This window comes from Oncorhynchus gorbuscha, linkage group LG13 (assembly GCF_021184085.1).
Source record: "Oncorhynchus gorbuscha isolate QuinsamMale2020 ecotype Even-year linkage group LG13, OgorEven_v1.0, whole genome shotgun sequence".
Taxonomy (NCBI): Eukaryota; Metazoa; Chordata; class Actinopteri; order Salmoniformes; family Salmonidae; genus Oncorhynchus; species Oncorhynchus gorbuscha.
Window position 1 is genome coordinate 35988501 of NC_060185.1, and position 14876 is coordinate 36003376.

General features: G+C 46.3%; 1 protein-coding gene across 6 annotated transcripts in view; it reads left to right on the plus strand.

Moving 5' to 3' along the window:
* The window catches only part of LOC123992809 (BCAS3 microtubule associated cell migration factor-like), a 384557-nt gene that overhangs the window by 25988 nt on the left and 343693 nt on the right, over nt 1-14876 (plus strand). For all 6 annotated transcript variants that reach the window (XM_046294341.1, XM_046294336.1, XM_046294339.1 and 3 more), the window contains exons 6-7: nt 4844-4925; nt 8739-8811. In XM_046294341.1, the coding sequence (XP_046150297.1) occupies nt 4844-4925; nt 8739-8811 (155 nt within the window). The remainder of the gene's footprint in view (nt 1-4843; nt 4926-8738; nt 8812-14876) is intronic.

The following is a 14876-nucleotide window of genomic DNA, read 5'->3' on the forward strand; positions in this document are numbered from 1 at the left end:
CAGCCTACATAATACCATCCAGAATAAATGAGGAGAGAAGGGCCATAGCCAGCCCATAATACCATCCAGAATAAAGCCAGCCTACATAATACCATCCAGAATAAATGAGGAGAGGAGCCATAACCAGCCTACATAATACCATCCAGAATAAATGAGGAGAGGAGCCATAACCAGCCTACATAATACCATCCAGAATAAATGAGGAGAGAAGGGCCATAGCCAGCCTACATAATACCATCCAGAATAAATGAGGAGAGAATAAATGAGGAGCCATAGCCAGCCTACATAATACCATCCAGAATAAATGAGGAGAGGAGCCATAGCCAGCCTACATAATACCATCCAGAATAAATGAGAGAAGGAGCCATAGCCAGCCTACATAATACCATCCAGAATAAATGAGGAGAGGAGCCATAGCCAGCCTACATAATACCATCCAGAATAAATGAGGAAAGGAGAAGGGCCATAACCAGCCTACATAATACCATCCAGAATAAATGAGGAAAGAGAAGGGCCATAGCCAGCCTACATAATACCATCCAGAATAAATGAGGAAAGGAGAAGGGCCATAGTCAGCCTACATAATACCATCCAGAATAAATGAGGAAAGGAGAAGGGCCATAGCCAGCCTACATAATACCATCCAGAATAAATGAGGAAAGGAGAAGGGCCATAGTCAGCCTACATAATACCATCCAGAATAAATGAGGATAATACCATCCAGAATAAATGAGGAAAGGAGAAGGGCCATAGCCAGCCTACATAATACCATCCAGAATAAATGAGGAAAGGAGAAGGGCCATAGCCAGCCTACATAATACCATCCAGAATAAATGAGGAGAGGAGCCATAGCCAGCCTACATAATACCATCCAGAATAAACGAGGAGAGAAGGGCCATAGCCAGCCTACATAATACCATCCAGAATAAACTAGGAGAGAAGCCATAGCCAGCCTACATAATACCATCCAGAATAAACGAGGAGAGAAGCCATAGCCAGCTAGCTACAGATGTGCTGCTGCACTACATATAGAGTATTCTAGTACCATCTCGAGTTGGGTACAGTATAGTTCCATTTCAATACCAGTCAACCAAGGAGTAGAATTGGAATTGTCCCCAACTGGGCGATACACTCTACTGTTGCGGTGTTGCTCCTCTTTATATCACACTCTTACCCCTCTTGTAGTTTTTCTGTGGTTTTGGCATGTTTCCGAGACGTGTTTTTTCACTGGGTTCATATTAAGTTATGATAGCACCTCTTGTCTCGAACCCTGAGTAGCTGTGAAGTTTGTTTTTGACAGTCGCTAAGCCTACACCCTCTAATGGCACTTACTGCATGGAGAGACACACACTCCTCATCAGACGCCCGACAGAGTGTGTATGTGCATATCAACCGTCCGTGTGTGTGTGTGCATTACTGTCCCCTCAGACAGCGAGGGATCTTTGACTGGATTGGTGTCGCCTGCCCTGTCCCAGACAGATGAGGCCCGTACTACCATGGGCAAGTTGGCCTGAAGAGGTTTTGGGGGAAATGACCATCTTTGAAGAGAGGTGTCTGTGTGGGCGCTGTTATTAAAATACAGTCCCAGATAGGGACAATATCAGCCTGTCTTTATGTGCTTCCAAGAGGGAGAGAAGTTCTCCGCTGGTCCACCGCCTGCTTGGAAGCTCAACAGTGAAAACCGCCTCCGCTTGTGGCCTTAGTACCAAGTGTTATGTCTCTCTCATGGTGGAAGGTAAAATTGAAATCAGCTGTTGTTTTAGGATCCCCAAAAGCATTTCATTTTGTTGAAAATGATTAATTGATCATATTCATCCACCATCAATATGCCCTTGCCTGTCTGAATGCATGTCTGTCTGTCTACAACTGAGGGGTAATGCAGAGATTAAAACATGGTGTACAACACTAGTTTCCACAAATAACATCCCACCCAGACCCAGAATTGAATTGAATTAATATTATGATATATATTTTTTTTAAAGACACAGAAAGAAGCAATTGGGCATATTGCTGCTTTGTAGACAGGCGGCTAATGTAATGGCAGAAAGCAGAGACTGATGTTGTTGATGCCTGGCTGGCTGTCTTGTCACACAGAGCCATGTAAAGCAAGGATGAGCTCTGTAGCTAGCTGTGGGGTAATGCACAATACCCACCATATTGTCATTATCCTAACCCCCACCCACCACACACAATCCAGCAAATTCCATTATTCTCCAACTCCATTTGCCGTAGGAATCCCACCCATCCTCCATCCTCCCACCATAGTCCCACTTATTCCCTCTCTCTGCTCCTTTAACCTGCTAGTGGTTTATGATGCTCTAGTTTAATGCCACTGGACCGAGCTGCACTTTTAATAAAAACAATGGCCTGATCCACCACTTTGAAAAGAGGCTACTAATTGCGCAAAAGAGCATTCATCCTCGGATGTGCTTATCTACTTAAGACACGTGGATTATGGTGACAGTAATGTGATAATGCACGTTTCACTGTAATTTAACACAAAAAACATCACAAAAGTGGAGCTTAGAGCTTAAAACAATGCACCATTACAGGCGTCAGAGCCACCACGGACCACCTACGGGTTCTGACCTGACTATCCAAGCCTCTCGCTGGGGCCTAATGCAGGGGATGACCTATCATCTCTGGAGCCTCGAACAGGGGCACAGCCACCACGGACCACCTACGGGTTCTGACCTGACTATCCAAGCCTCTCTCTGGGGCCTAATGCAGGGGATGACCTATCATCTCTGGAGCCTCGAACAGGGGCACAGCCACCACGGACCACCTACGGGTTCTGACCTGACTATCCAAGCCTCTCTCTGGGGCCTAATGCAGGGGATGACCTATCATCTCTGGAGCCTCGAACAGGGGCACAGCCACCACGGACCACCTACGGGTTCTGACCTGACTATCCAAGCCTCTCTCTGGGGCCTAATGCAGGGGATGACCTAGCATCTCTGGAGCCTCGAACAGGGGCACAGCCACCACGGACCACCTACGGGTTCTGACTTGACTATCCAAGCCTCTCTCTGGGGCCTAATGCAGGGGATGACCTATCATCTCTGGAGCCTCGAACAGGGGCACAGCCACCATGGACCACCTACGGGTTCTGACCTGACTATCCAAGCCTCTCTCTGGGGCCTAATGCAGGGTATGACCTAGCATCTCTGGAGCCTCGAACAGGGGCACAGCCACCACGGACCACCTACGGGTTCTGACCTGACTATCCAAGCCTCTCTCTGGGGCCTAATGCAGGGGATGACCTAGCATCTCTGGAGCCTCGAACAGGGGCACAGCCACCATGGACCACCTACGGGTTCTGACCTGACTATCCAAGCCTCTCTCTGGGGCCTAATGCAGGGTATGACCTAGCATCTCTGGAGCCTCGAACAGGGGCACAGCCAACACGGACCACCTACGGGTTCTGACCTGACTATCCAAGCCTCTCTCTGGGGCCTAATGCAGGGGATGACCTAGCATCTCTGGAGCCTCGAACAGGGGCACAGCTACCACTTTAATTCCATGAACAGTTCTCATTGCATCTGATACAACAGTAAAGACGGGAAGCAACCTACAATAACCTCTATAGCTATAGATACTGCAGCTTCTCAGAATGACAGGGGATATAGGCCTACACAGTACATGCTGGGTGAACAACCGGTGTGGCAGCCATGTTCAACATGTCAATGTGGGAACACTATTTCCTGAACACTATCCAGCTGCTAACCTGTTATTCTTTACTTCAGATACTGTATGTAGGCTATGTTTGATTTCAGTTCTGTTCAAAGCATTTTAAAAGAATTTTTGGCATCAGTCATAGCGCTTTTGAAACCAATTAGCTGAGCTGTCTGGTTATCAGACTGCTGGTCTTGCCAGCCAGGCGACACTGCAGCCCGCTCTGTCCCGTTGGCTCAGTCACAGAAAGAAAGAGTAGGCTGCTCGTTTGCATCGGAATGCTTTGGGGACCTTTGTTGGTAGCTTTCACTACGTTTTGGTTGGCACTTCAACCACCAGCCCCTCCTCCACTCCCTTTAGTGCTCCCCTTCCTCTCCCTCTAGGCCACCCCCCCAATCTCCCTCTAGGGCCCCCTTCCTCCTTGACAAGCCCCTTTCCACGCAGTTGGAATATATTTTTTATATTTTTTTCCCAGTGTGAACAAATCTCTCTTTGTTCCAGCTAGGGGCCCCCACATTGTCTTTTGACTTTGCCCTGCTGCCGACTTCTTAGCCCTTTAACCTCCATCCAAACCGGAGCTTTAAGTTTGTGGTTGTGTAGCGTTGATAATTCTTATCATTACGCTGAGGCTTAATCAGAAGTATGGCCGTATTGATTATCGGCGCAGCCTCGTAAAGAACTAGTGGTCACCTCACCCAATGCATGGAGTTTATTATCATCAGAAAGAACAACTCCAGCCCTGTTGACTATGGCAAAATGTTAACGGTTTTATATGAAATGTCTACCCTAGCATTGTATAGGTGAGCTTGTCCCCCTGCCGAGCTCTATTCCCTCTGTTCAGCTGGTGTTTGCTTGGCCAAGTGTTTTTGACGCAACTACACCGCAAAAACCGTAAAACAACAATGTCCTCTTTTAAATACATTTGTTCCATTTCCTTTCCTTTATTTATAAGAAATCAGAGTAAATGAGAGTGGTCTTAGACTGAGCGTTCATTGTATGCATTTATGTCAGAAGGACGGCGAGAGAAAGCTGGCCAGCCACTGTGTCAAATAGTCTCAAAGCGTTTGACTTTTCACTGGTGACACTACTTTTGACTTGTTACATTTACTTGTTCTTACATTGTTGTTGAACTTTCTCTACTCTCTTTTTTCCCCCCTCTCTGTTGTAGCTGGGTGGGGAGGCCCAGGAGCTTTTCTCTGTGCGCCACGGACCTGTGAGAGCTGCCCACATCCTGCCAGCGCCCCACATCAGTGAGTATCTATCAACCTTCCTCCCTCTACCATTGTTCACCTTTTACTTCTACCGTTTCCCAGTCTTGTATTTCTGTCGTCCTACGTGTTCACATCAGACCATCTGAGTGTGATGCACATTGTAAGCGATTGTTCCCAGGGACTCAGGTCCTCAAGATGCTTTCGTTCTAGAAATCAGTAGAAAAGCTTGGCTGTTTTCAGCTTGTCATGCCACATGAACCTCCTCTCTGTCCACTTCAGTCAATATGTATCCACCCCAATCTGCAAAGTGGAAGAAAAAACGCTCTGCAGTTAAATATATGCGTTTTTGAAGCACATTGGTCTTGTTATTCCTCTGATGTGGGTTTTCAACACGGCCTCTCCTCCCCCCGAAAAAATGTAATCACTTATAGCTCAAATCAGTTCTCGCCAGTGCTCAAGGACCGCTCTTGAAACTAAGTTAAGTGTGGCACAATTTGTCGTTTGAGGATGTGGCGTGTGTGTGTTTGCTGTGATATGTCATGGGTTAATTAAAGACTACCTGTTTGTTAATAGTCAGAAGCCCCATGCCTGCGTCCCCTCTCCTCCTGTTCCTATCCTAATATTAAAGGCAGTCCTGGCCTCAATCATACTGTTGGCCTGGCCCCCACTGGCTCAGAATGAAGTGACAGAGCTCTGGTGAGCCCCCCCCCCCCACCATTTATATCTCTCCCTCTCTCAAGTGACTCGTTGGCCCCATTGTATTACAGGGGTAATAGCATTCCTAAAGGTTAGGTATGGAAGAGAAGCAGGCCAGGGAAAAACATGTCCACGGTTCTGATCTAATCATGTTCAATCAGAGACTTCAATGGAAAGCAGAGGGGACATATCACCTCTAGGTTTCCTATGGACCACCCTCACAGACACACCGTTGTATCTAATATAAGACTGTAAGCATTCACATCCTCTTAAACCCATATACAATTGGATTTCCCTCGTTCTGCCAATTAGTTATTCTCTAGGCATGAAGTTTGAATTTGCTGTCACTGCAGGTATAATTCAGAAATTAAGTGAAAAGCCCAAAACGCTAGCATGTGGCGTTCTGGTGAGAAAATCAGCTTTTTGTTCTCGCTCTGTGTTCCGGTCCTTTGGCAGATTTCAACAATGCACAATGACAGCATTGAAAGGGCCCTGGACAGGGATGAAAGCCACCAACCGTAATAAGAAGCAGCAGATACCCAACACATGAGGGGAACGATTCTCTGACTGCTAAAATAAAAATGAATTGTATTACCAGAGTAGCGGGGGGAGAGAGCGAGAGACACTGATTGCAATCTGTTAGACGCAGCCGGCGCAAACACTGTTGCTCTGTGGCAGCTGTTAAAAGACCAATTGTTTCAGTCGGGATCCTGGGTGGGCGGGTTTGGAAAGTCCTGAAAATAGGTGTCGGTTCAAATAAGTCAAAAGGCCCCTTCCTGGAATAGAGGAGGAAGTGGTGTTTTTCCGAAGAGAGCGATCCGTTTATCTGTCCAGCATCCCAGAGTTTGTAACCTATGCTCTTTTCTTCCGTCTCCTGGTATAGGCCATATATACGCCTACCAAAGGGATTCACAGTACAATAGCTGAGCATTGATGACAAGTCATCCTAATATGTACAGTATGAGCCTTCGGTTGGTCTCTTGAACAGTAGAATGGATGTAGTAATAGTATTGCGTTGGACCTGAACTCAGATGACCCAGAGGCCCAGGCTCCATGTAAAGGGACTAATTACTGAAATGGCTCTGGAAATTATATCATTTATAACAGCAAACATGTTTGCTTCAGTATAGACTTGCCTTCCTCTATAAATGAGATAAACCCACACTCAACAGTCAAACATACAAATGTCGAGTTTGAAATGGAGCTATATTATATCTCTGAAATTACAGTCTACTCATAATCAAAGCATAGTCAACACTAGTCATGAAGGAATCGTAGATCATTTCCCCCTGACTGTATTTACAGAAACTGTTTATTTTCCTAAATGCATTGTTCAAATGAAACCCTTTGGTCTTTTGGGGGAAATCATATTTGCCTACAGCTCAATATGGTGACCCGTTGTGATGTTTGATGACAGAAATATGAGTGCAGAAGAAAGGCTGTGTTTGGGAGTGTTAGGGGTTTGAGGACGGCACATTGGCTCTCCCACACGGCACGGTCACACCACAGGAACTCACAGTGATTACTGTCAGGGCTAAATGACTCCCCTCCACAGGCCTAACAGCTTCTTCAATCTGGACCCCCACTACGCACGCACGCACACACACACACCACATCCCTCCCTCGCCATCTTTAGGAATGGGACAATTAGGGGAAAATGGCACCCTATTCCCTACATAGTGCACTACTTTGATCAGAGCCCTATGGGAAAGAAACTAAATATGCCCACTGGGCTTTTACCATACTGTAATTTCGCCCCAAACCCAAAGAATTAAACAGAGGCAGACAAAATAACCCTACTCAGCTTTGAAGGGGTTCTCTGTCAATCTATCTCGCTCTATCCTCCCCTCTATACGGAGAGGAAAGATAGTTTGAGTTCAGCACGTTGCGCAGAGTGCTGTTTCTGTTCCTCCGTCTCCCTCCTCTCCTTTCTTCTTAATGTCTTGCATGCTGGTTTGTTAATCTATTTGATCCCCATAACTCTTCATGTTAACCTGGGCATTATTCTGTGGTCAGCAGGGATGAGTCCTCTCCAAATTGCCAGGAATGAGACTGTCCAACTTCTGTAATGTTCTATTTTATATATTGTCTCCTTTTCCTCTTCAGAATTTTGTGTACTTTTTATTTATATATTTTTTATCCCAAATTTCGTGGTGTCCAATTGTCTCTCTGCAACTACCGTACGGACTCGGGAGAGATGAAGGTCGAAAGCCATGCGTCCTCAGACACACAACCCAGCCAAGCCGCACTGCTTCTTGACACAATGCCCACTTCTTGACACAATGCCCACTGCACCCGGAAGCCAGCAGCACCAATGTGTCGGAGGAAACACCACACACCTGGCAACCGCGTTAGCATGCATGCGCCTGGCCCGCCACAGGAGTCGCTAGAGTGTGATGGGACAAGGACATCCCTGCCGGCCAAACCCTCCCCTAACCCGGACAACGCTGGGCCATTTGTGCACCATCCCATGTCTCTCCCTTTTCGCAGCCGGCTGTGACATAGCCTGGACTCAAACCAGGATCTCTAGTGGCCTTAGACCACTGCGCCACTCGGGAGTCCATCTCTTCAGAATTTTTTACGGGGTATCATTTGATTACAGAGCTGCTGTAGTAATGTAATCAACACACATCCTGCTACAGTAGTGCTCGTTAAGTGGAGTGGGTGGCTCTGGCCGGCTGGACTGGGCACACTACACAACATGCCTGTCTCACATGCATAAGGCCCCCTAATGATGAATGATCACTGCTCTCTGTCAGTCCCTCATCATCTTCTCTCTCTCTCTCTCTCTCTCTCTCTCTCTCTCTCTCTCTCTCTCTCTCTCTCTCTCTCTCTCTCTCTCTCTCTCTCTCTCTCTCTCTCTCTCTCTCTCTCTCTCTCTCTCTCTCTCTCTCTCTCTCTCTCTCTCTCTCTCTCTCTCTCTCTCTCTCTCTCTCTCTCTCTCTCTCTCTCTCTCTCTCTCTCTCTCTCTCTCTCTCTCTCTCTCTCTCTCTCTCTCTCTCTCTCTCTCTCTCTCTCTCTCTCTCTCTCTCTCTCTCTCTCTCTCTCTCTCTCTCTCTCTCTCTCTCTCTCTCTCTCTTTCCTCTCTCTCCCCTTCTCTCTTCTCCCCTCTTCTCTCTCTCTCTCTCTTTCTCTCTCTTCTTCTTCTTCTTCTAGGTCCGCTGATGATTGATAGTTTTGCGGACAAAAGGCCTCTCCTGGGGGTGTGCAAGAGTACCGGGTCCTCGGGGTGAGTACAGTACACATTTCTCATGACATCGCTGGGAGATATGCTTAGGAGGGTGATATCTGACTGAATCCACAAACTGTGCTTTTTACAGTACAAGCCCCTAGAGATCCGATAATGTGATTCTATGTACAAGCCCAAGTCTTTCCCATGTTGAAAGAGTTGATTTTTCCTGATGACATCATTAGAGTTACAGTCCATTAGCTTTAAAGCCTTTCTCTGGTTGGGTCAAAGTTGAACTACGCCACACACACTTGTAATCCAGTTTCCACATGTGCTAACCATGGCTGCTGGTAACCATGACCACTAGTAGGAGTGATGTGCGTCAGTTGGCGACCAAGCATAGTTTTATTTTATTGGGCGCCCCCAGTTTCCGAGCGTCTCAGAAGTTAGTATATGTATGATGATGGACTCATTTCTGGTCTAGTCATTCTATTTCTCTGGCCTCCATCTCACTGATTGGTCACTCAGACAGACCAACAGTGGCACCAGATTGCACAACATGTCAACGTCACTTGCATACTCGGACCACGTCTGCAATGACACCCTATTTAGTAGTGCACTATATATAGATCACACTGTCATTTCATACAACGCCTTAACATGAGTTCCCTTTCCCCATCCTTCCTTCCTTCCAGTCACGTCACATGCCTGGTTAACAAGGGAGCAACAAGTCAAATAGTTGTTTTGATCTTTTACTAGAAATAATCAGGTCTGCAAGAACTGACACAAGGCAGCGCATTAGTAAGTCATTTTGGGTGATTTTAGGTTGACTTTCCTTGCTAATTTACCAGACTTGGATAAGCCAATCTGGCTGCATGGCGAGGCATCAAAGGAGCGCGGAGATGGGAGTAGAGGTTAGAGGAGGAGGAGGAGATGGGAGTAGAGGTTGGAGGAGATGGGAGTAGAGGTTGGAGGAGGAGATGGGAGGAGGAGGAGGAGATGGGAGTAGAGGTTAGAGGAGGAGGAGGAGGAGGTTAGAGGAGGAGGAGGAGATGGGAGTAGAGGTTAGAGGAGGAGGAGGAGAGGAGGGAGGAGGAGGAGATGGGTGTAGAGGTTAGAGGAGGAGGATGGGAGTAGAGGTTAGAGGAGGAGATGGGGTAGAGGTTAGAGGAGGAGGAGGTTAGAGGAGGAGGAGGAGGAGATGGGGTAGAGGTTAGAGGAGGAGGAGGAGATGGGAGAGAGGTTGGAGGAGGAGATGGGAGTAGAGGTAGAGGAGGAGGAGGAGATGGGAGGAGGTTAGAGGAGGAGGAGATGGGATGGGAGTAGAGGTTAGAGGAGATGGGGTAGAGGAGGAGAGAGGAGGAGGAGATGGGAGTAGAGGAGTGAGATGGGAGTAGAGGTTAGAGGAGGAGGAGGAGATGGGAGTAGAGGTTGGAGGAGGAGATGGGAGTAGAGGTTAGAGGAGGAGGAGGAGATGGGAGTAGAGGTTAGAGGAGGAGGAGGAGATGGGAGTAGAGGTTAGAGGAGGAGGAGGAGGAGGAGATGGGTGTAGAGGTTAGAGGAGGAGGAGGAGGAGATGGGTGTAGAGGTTAGAGGAGGAGGAGGAGGAGATGGGTGTAGAGGTTAGAGGAGGAGGAGGAGGAGATGGGTTTAGAGGTTAGAGGAGGAGGAGGAGGAGATGGGAGTAAAGGTTAGAGGAGCAGGAGGAGGAGGAGGTTAGAGGAGGAGGAGGAGGAGATGAGATGGGAGTAGAGGTTAGAGGAGCAGGAGGAGGAGGAGATGGGTGTAGAGGTCAGAGGAGCAGGAGGAGGAGATGAGAGGAGAAGATGTGAAACTTCCATGTGGTAATGGAATGTCCTTTCTCTGTCACCAGAGTCGATCTTTATTAAAATGTGTGGGAAGGGAAAGACAGGCTATGGCCCTTAGTTGTACTGCGTGACGTTCAGACGTTACAAGGTACAAATCTTAAGTACATTTGAAAGCCTATAATTTGTCCTACGTAATAAGAGCCATCAAAGCCCCCCTGGTGAAGAGAGAGAACCCCAGGCGTCTGTTCGCTCCATACGTTGCCATGACCTCCCTTTTCCCTCCCCTTGTCCCTGCTCCTCTTCCAGAACATAGAAACATTTAACTCGATATTTCCTTCCTGGGAAATGAAATAAGGAAGTCTGTCTTCGGCTGGGCTTTGATGGAGACCACCTTCCCCAAGTTTTCAAAGTAAAGCTGCCTCCTCCTCTACTGCCTCTGCCACCGATTCTCTACTGCCTCGTCTACCTCTGTACTGCCTCTACCCCTGCTCTGGCTGTGTCCTGGCTGACACGGAGAGAGAGCTACAGACGGGGAGGGTTTGGCTGCTTGGCCTGGTGACTGACGCTCAGCAGTAATGCTGAAAACATGCTTGATGCTTAAAAGAACTCTGGCTGAATGGCACAGCCAGGCTGGGGCCGTCCTGACTCCCGACCGACAGAGGTGTTTGGTAAATAACACTACATTAAAAGAAGAGAGGACTACCCTATGGCCACAGAACAGTTTTTCCATTCAGGACATTCGTAAACTTACTAAGGTCCTCACTCAATTTTTAGCATATAATCATTTTAAAATAACAGCTTTTGTCAACCAGCAAAAAGGATGCCGGCTTGACACTTAAATGGAAAACAGATTGGAGTCTTGGCCGAGAGAGCAGCGCTGGTTTAGAAGTTGGTTCAGTCAGCTCGAGGCTTAGATTACAAGATTTGCAAATTAAAGGAAAACCAGAAAGGGGGAAAAGCATGTGTGCCTATCCTTGTATTTGTGGGCTTCTAGCCAGACCCACTCAACATCATTTTATCAATGGAAAGGATTATGCGTTAAGCCAAAACAATGTATGGATCTAGTGATTTTCCTGACAGCGAAGTACATGTGTGTCCCGTCATGCACTGCGCCAGTGCCAGTTGGGTTGGTGGGGGAATTAGTGAAGAATGCCTGTGTGCCATACTGTATCCACCCCTGGGCTCTGGTCTTCCTGCTCCTCCTCTCCTCACATAGTGTCTGGAAAGGATTTGTGTTTCCAGCCCCTGCTGCTGCTGGTCGTTGTTATTATATAAATTATTTAATTAGGTCCGCTGGTATTAACATTCAGAACATTTAAGACTGCTCTTTGTCAATGAATGCAAATCACAGAGGCAGGGGGTGGAGGGCGGAGGCATCTTAACTGTTTGTGGGTGTTTTTCGGAGTGGGAGCATACACACACTCCCAGGGTAAAAGTTCAGCAGTGAAGAAGAAGCCTGCTTTTGTTCTCACTGTTCTGTCCAAAATTGCACCCTATTCCCTGACTAGTGCACTACTTTTGACCAGGGCCCATGCACTTTTAGGGAATAGGATGTCATTTGGGACATAACCTCTGAGTTTGGGAACTGTGGATGAAGTGTCTGGGCAGGCAAAAAGCTCTTGTCAGCGGAGCCCCTGACATTTACAACCCCCCCAATCTTCCTACCCTGTACACCCACCCCCAAATCTCCAGATGCACAGAGGATGTGGGCATGATTTTATTATTTATTTTTGACAAATAAAGTGTTCTGTCACCATGGAGACTATGGATGGATTCATATTTTCTGAGGGTTCCGGCCGGCCCGGAACCCCCCGAGGGTGACAATGGTCACTATGGCTACCTACCACAGACTGTAGCCAGTAGTGATCTGGAAACTGTCAGCACCAGTATAGGTGGATAGGATGCTTAATTCAATATTTATCATTACCAGTGTTTTAGGTGCTGGGCCTTTCAAGAGATTATGGTTTCAGCACCAGGCCACGGCCCTCCAGCTGGCCCCTGTGAACCTCCCACGGACCTGTCCTTTAAAACTCACGGCTTTGAGTCGAGGCTTTCCACACCTCACCAACAAGGCCGGTGTCATGTCCTTGATATCTCATTATTCATTAGACACATTTAGCACCCAGTTTTTAATCTAATGCAGGACGATATAAGCTATGTGTAATTTGAAATGACACCCGACAACAACAAAGGAAGATTGATCCTAAAAAAGCGATCATGTCATGTCCCTAATTTGTCCTTATCTTAATGCTTTATCCACTAAGTCCTGTTGTCACCAAAAAAATAAAATAATCCTGTCACCTAATGCCTTGATATTAATTACAGTATTGCAGGGAAAACCCCACTCATTCCACTAAACATTTTCAAAGAGACTTAGATGAAAGCCTATTGTGGTACTAAGCTGTGCTTTTCATTGCTATTTTCATGACAGGTTTAGCAGTTGTAAACGCAAGGTATCCCTCTAAAGTGTATTAAATGGTAAATCTCAGAGCCTTTGTATTAAAAGAGGCACCAGATTTTGGAGAAGTGATGCTTTTGAAGCCAGCATGAGGCTTTTGGGCTGTTCTTTTAGTCACCATGATACGCACGCACATACCCCCCCCCCCCCCCCAGTGGGGACACAGCGATCATGTGTGTGTACGATCAGTGTGGTCTTTTGTGGTCCAGCTAACCACAGAATTGATTAAGAGAGAAATAAAGCTCTAACAGGGACATTTGATTTATTTCCTACGTTTGTTTGTTTTCAATTTGTGGGTGGGAATGTCGTGTTCTTATTTTTAAGAGTTCTGATGAAATCATTCCAGAACCTTTTGTACTGGCCATCTGTGGAAATGGGAATGCCTGTAATCGCATCTAAACCTCCTTTTTAATTTTAGCCCACACACTTACATTTAGACTTACACACACATCTCACACTCACTCACTCAGCGCTAACGGAGGGCAGTCTCTGGCTTTATTTTGAAGCGTTTATTTTGACTTCCTCATCTGTTTTCTGTCAGATGAAAATATGTTCTGCCTCGCTAGTTTTCCCCTTCAAATAGGAAGTCAGTTTAAACACAGTGGTACGAAGTGAAAGGTATAAACATTTTTTTTTTACACACACTATGAGGCATCATTTTCAGCCCACCGTTCATTCAGCTTTTGTGCGGTATATTTTACATTCTGTTAATGACCAATTTAATGTGAAAATATAATCGGGGCATATCAGTTTTGTGATACTGAAGGTGTTGTTCAGCAACTTAGAATGTATGTCCTTATGTATTAATATGCCACCTATTTCTATTTAGGGGAAGTAGCATATTTTTCCTCTCAATATCACTTACCAGTAATTTCCAACCCCAAGTAGTTTTGGTGTGTTTAAGGATGACATGCCGTGAATGGCTGGAAACCAGATTAAGTACCTAATCTAATAAAGAAAACATTAGTATACTGTACCTCACTTGGGATTTGAACTAGGTACCCTCTAGTTACCAATACGTTCTCTTCACCAAGAAGCTGTTTTTGTGCATGCGAGTGAGAAATGGACATTAGGGATGCTATGCTATTTAGCACACAGTCTCCTCTCTCATAGTGTATGTCTCAAATGTTACCATATTACTTGTATAGTACACTACTTTTGACCTGAGCCCTGTTGGCCCTTGTCTAAAGTAGTGCACTACTTGGGGAATATGTTGCCATTTGGGATTCATCCATCTTGTCCTTGTCATGGATTCTTGTCTTCCTTCCCCTCCCGACTGTTCCTCTGAGACAGTCTAGTCCAGGTGCAGCTAACTGCTGCTTAGATCTGTGCGCTGTCTGTCCTCTGTGTGTTCCGTGCAGACTGGGACACTCGTATAACTTGAGGTCTCCAAGGATAGGAAGACCCTAGCCTTTGAAGTGAAGCCTTTTGAAGAGTTTAAAAGCAGTTTTCCATATATATTTTCTTTTTTAAGATGCTGCAGGACGGGTAGCCCACCTTTATTTGTGTTGTAACCGACAAGGGTTTATTCAAAGAGTAGTTGTTCATTTTTGTGTTGATAATGCAGTGATATTTTATAGTGATATCTTTAGTCGTATTCAATTCTCATTTGACACTTGACAGTAAAGAACAACTCCATGTGTTATCACAAAGTGGACTCCTTGGCAGATACACCCTGAGGCAGCATATTGTGTATTGGACAATGAAGAATGCGTACAGGTTGAATTACCTTGGTTTTAAAGTCTTTTCTGTGGGTTTCTAAAAGCTCTTTCTGGTTGACCTGTCGTGTTGTTGAATCTTCCTCGTAGGTAGTCTGCTTTGAGTACATTGTTTGAACTTTAATATGATATGCTACGATA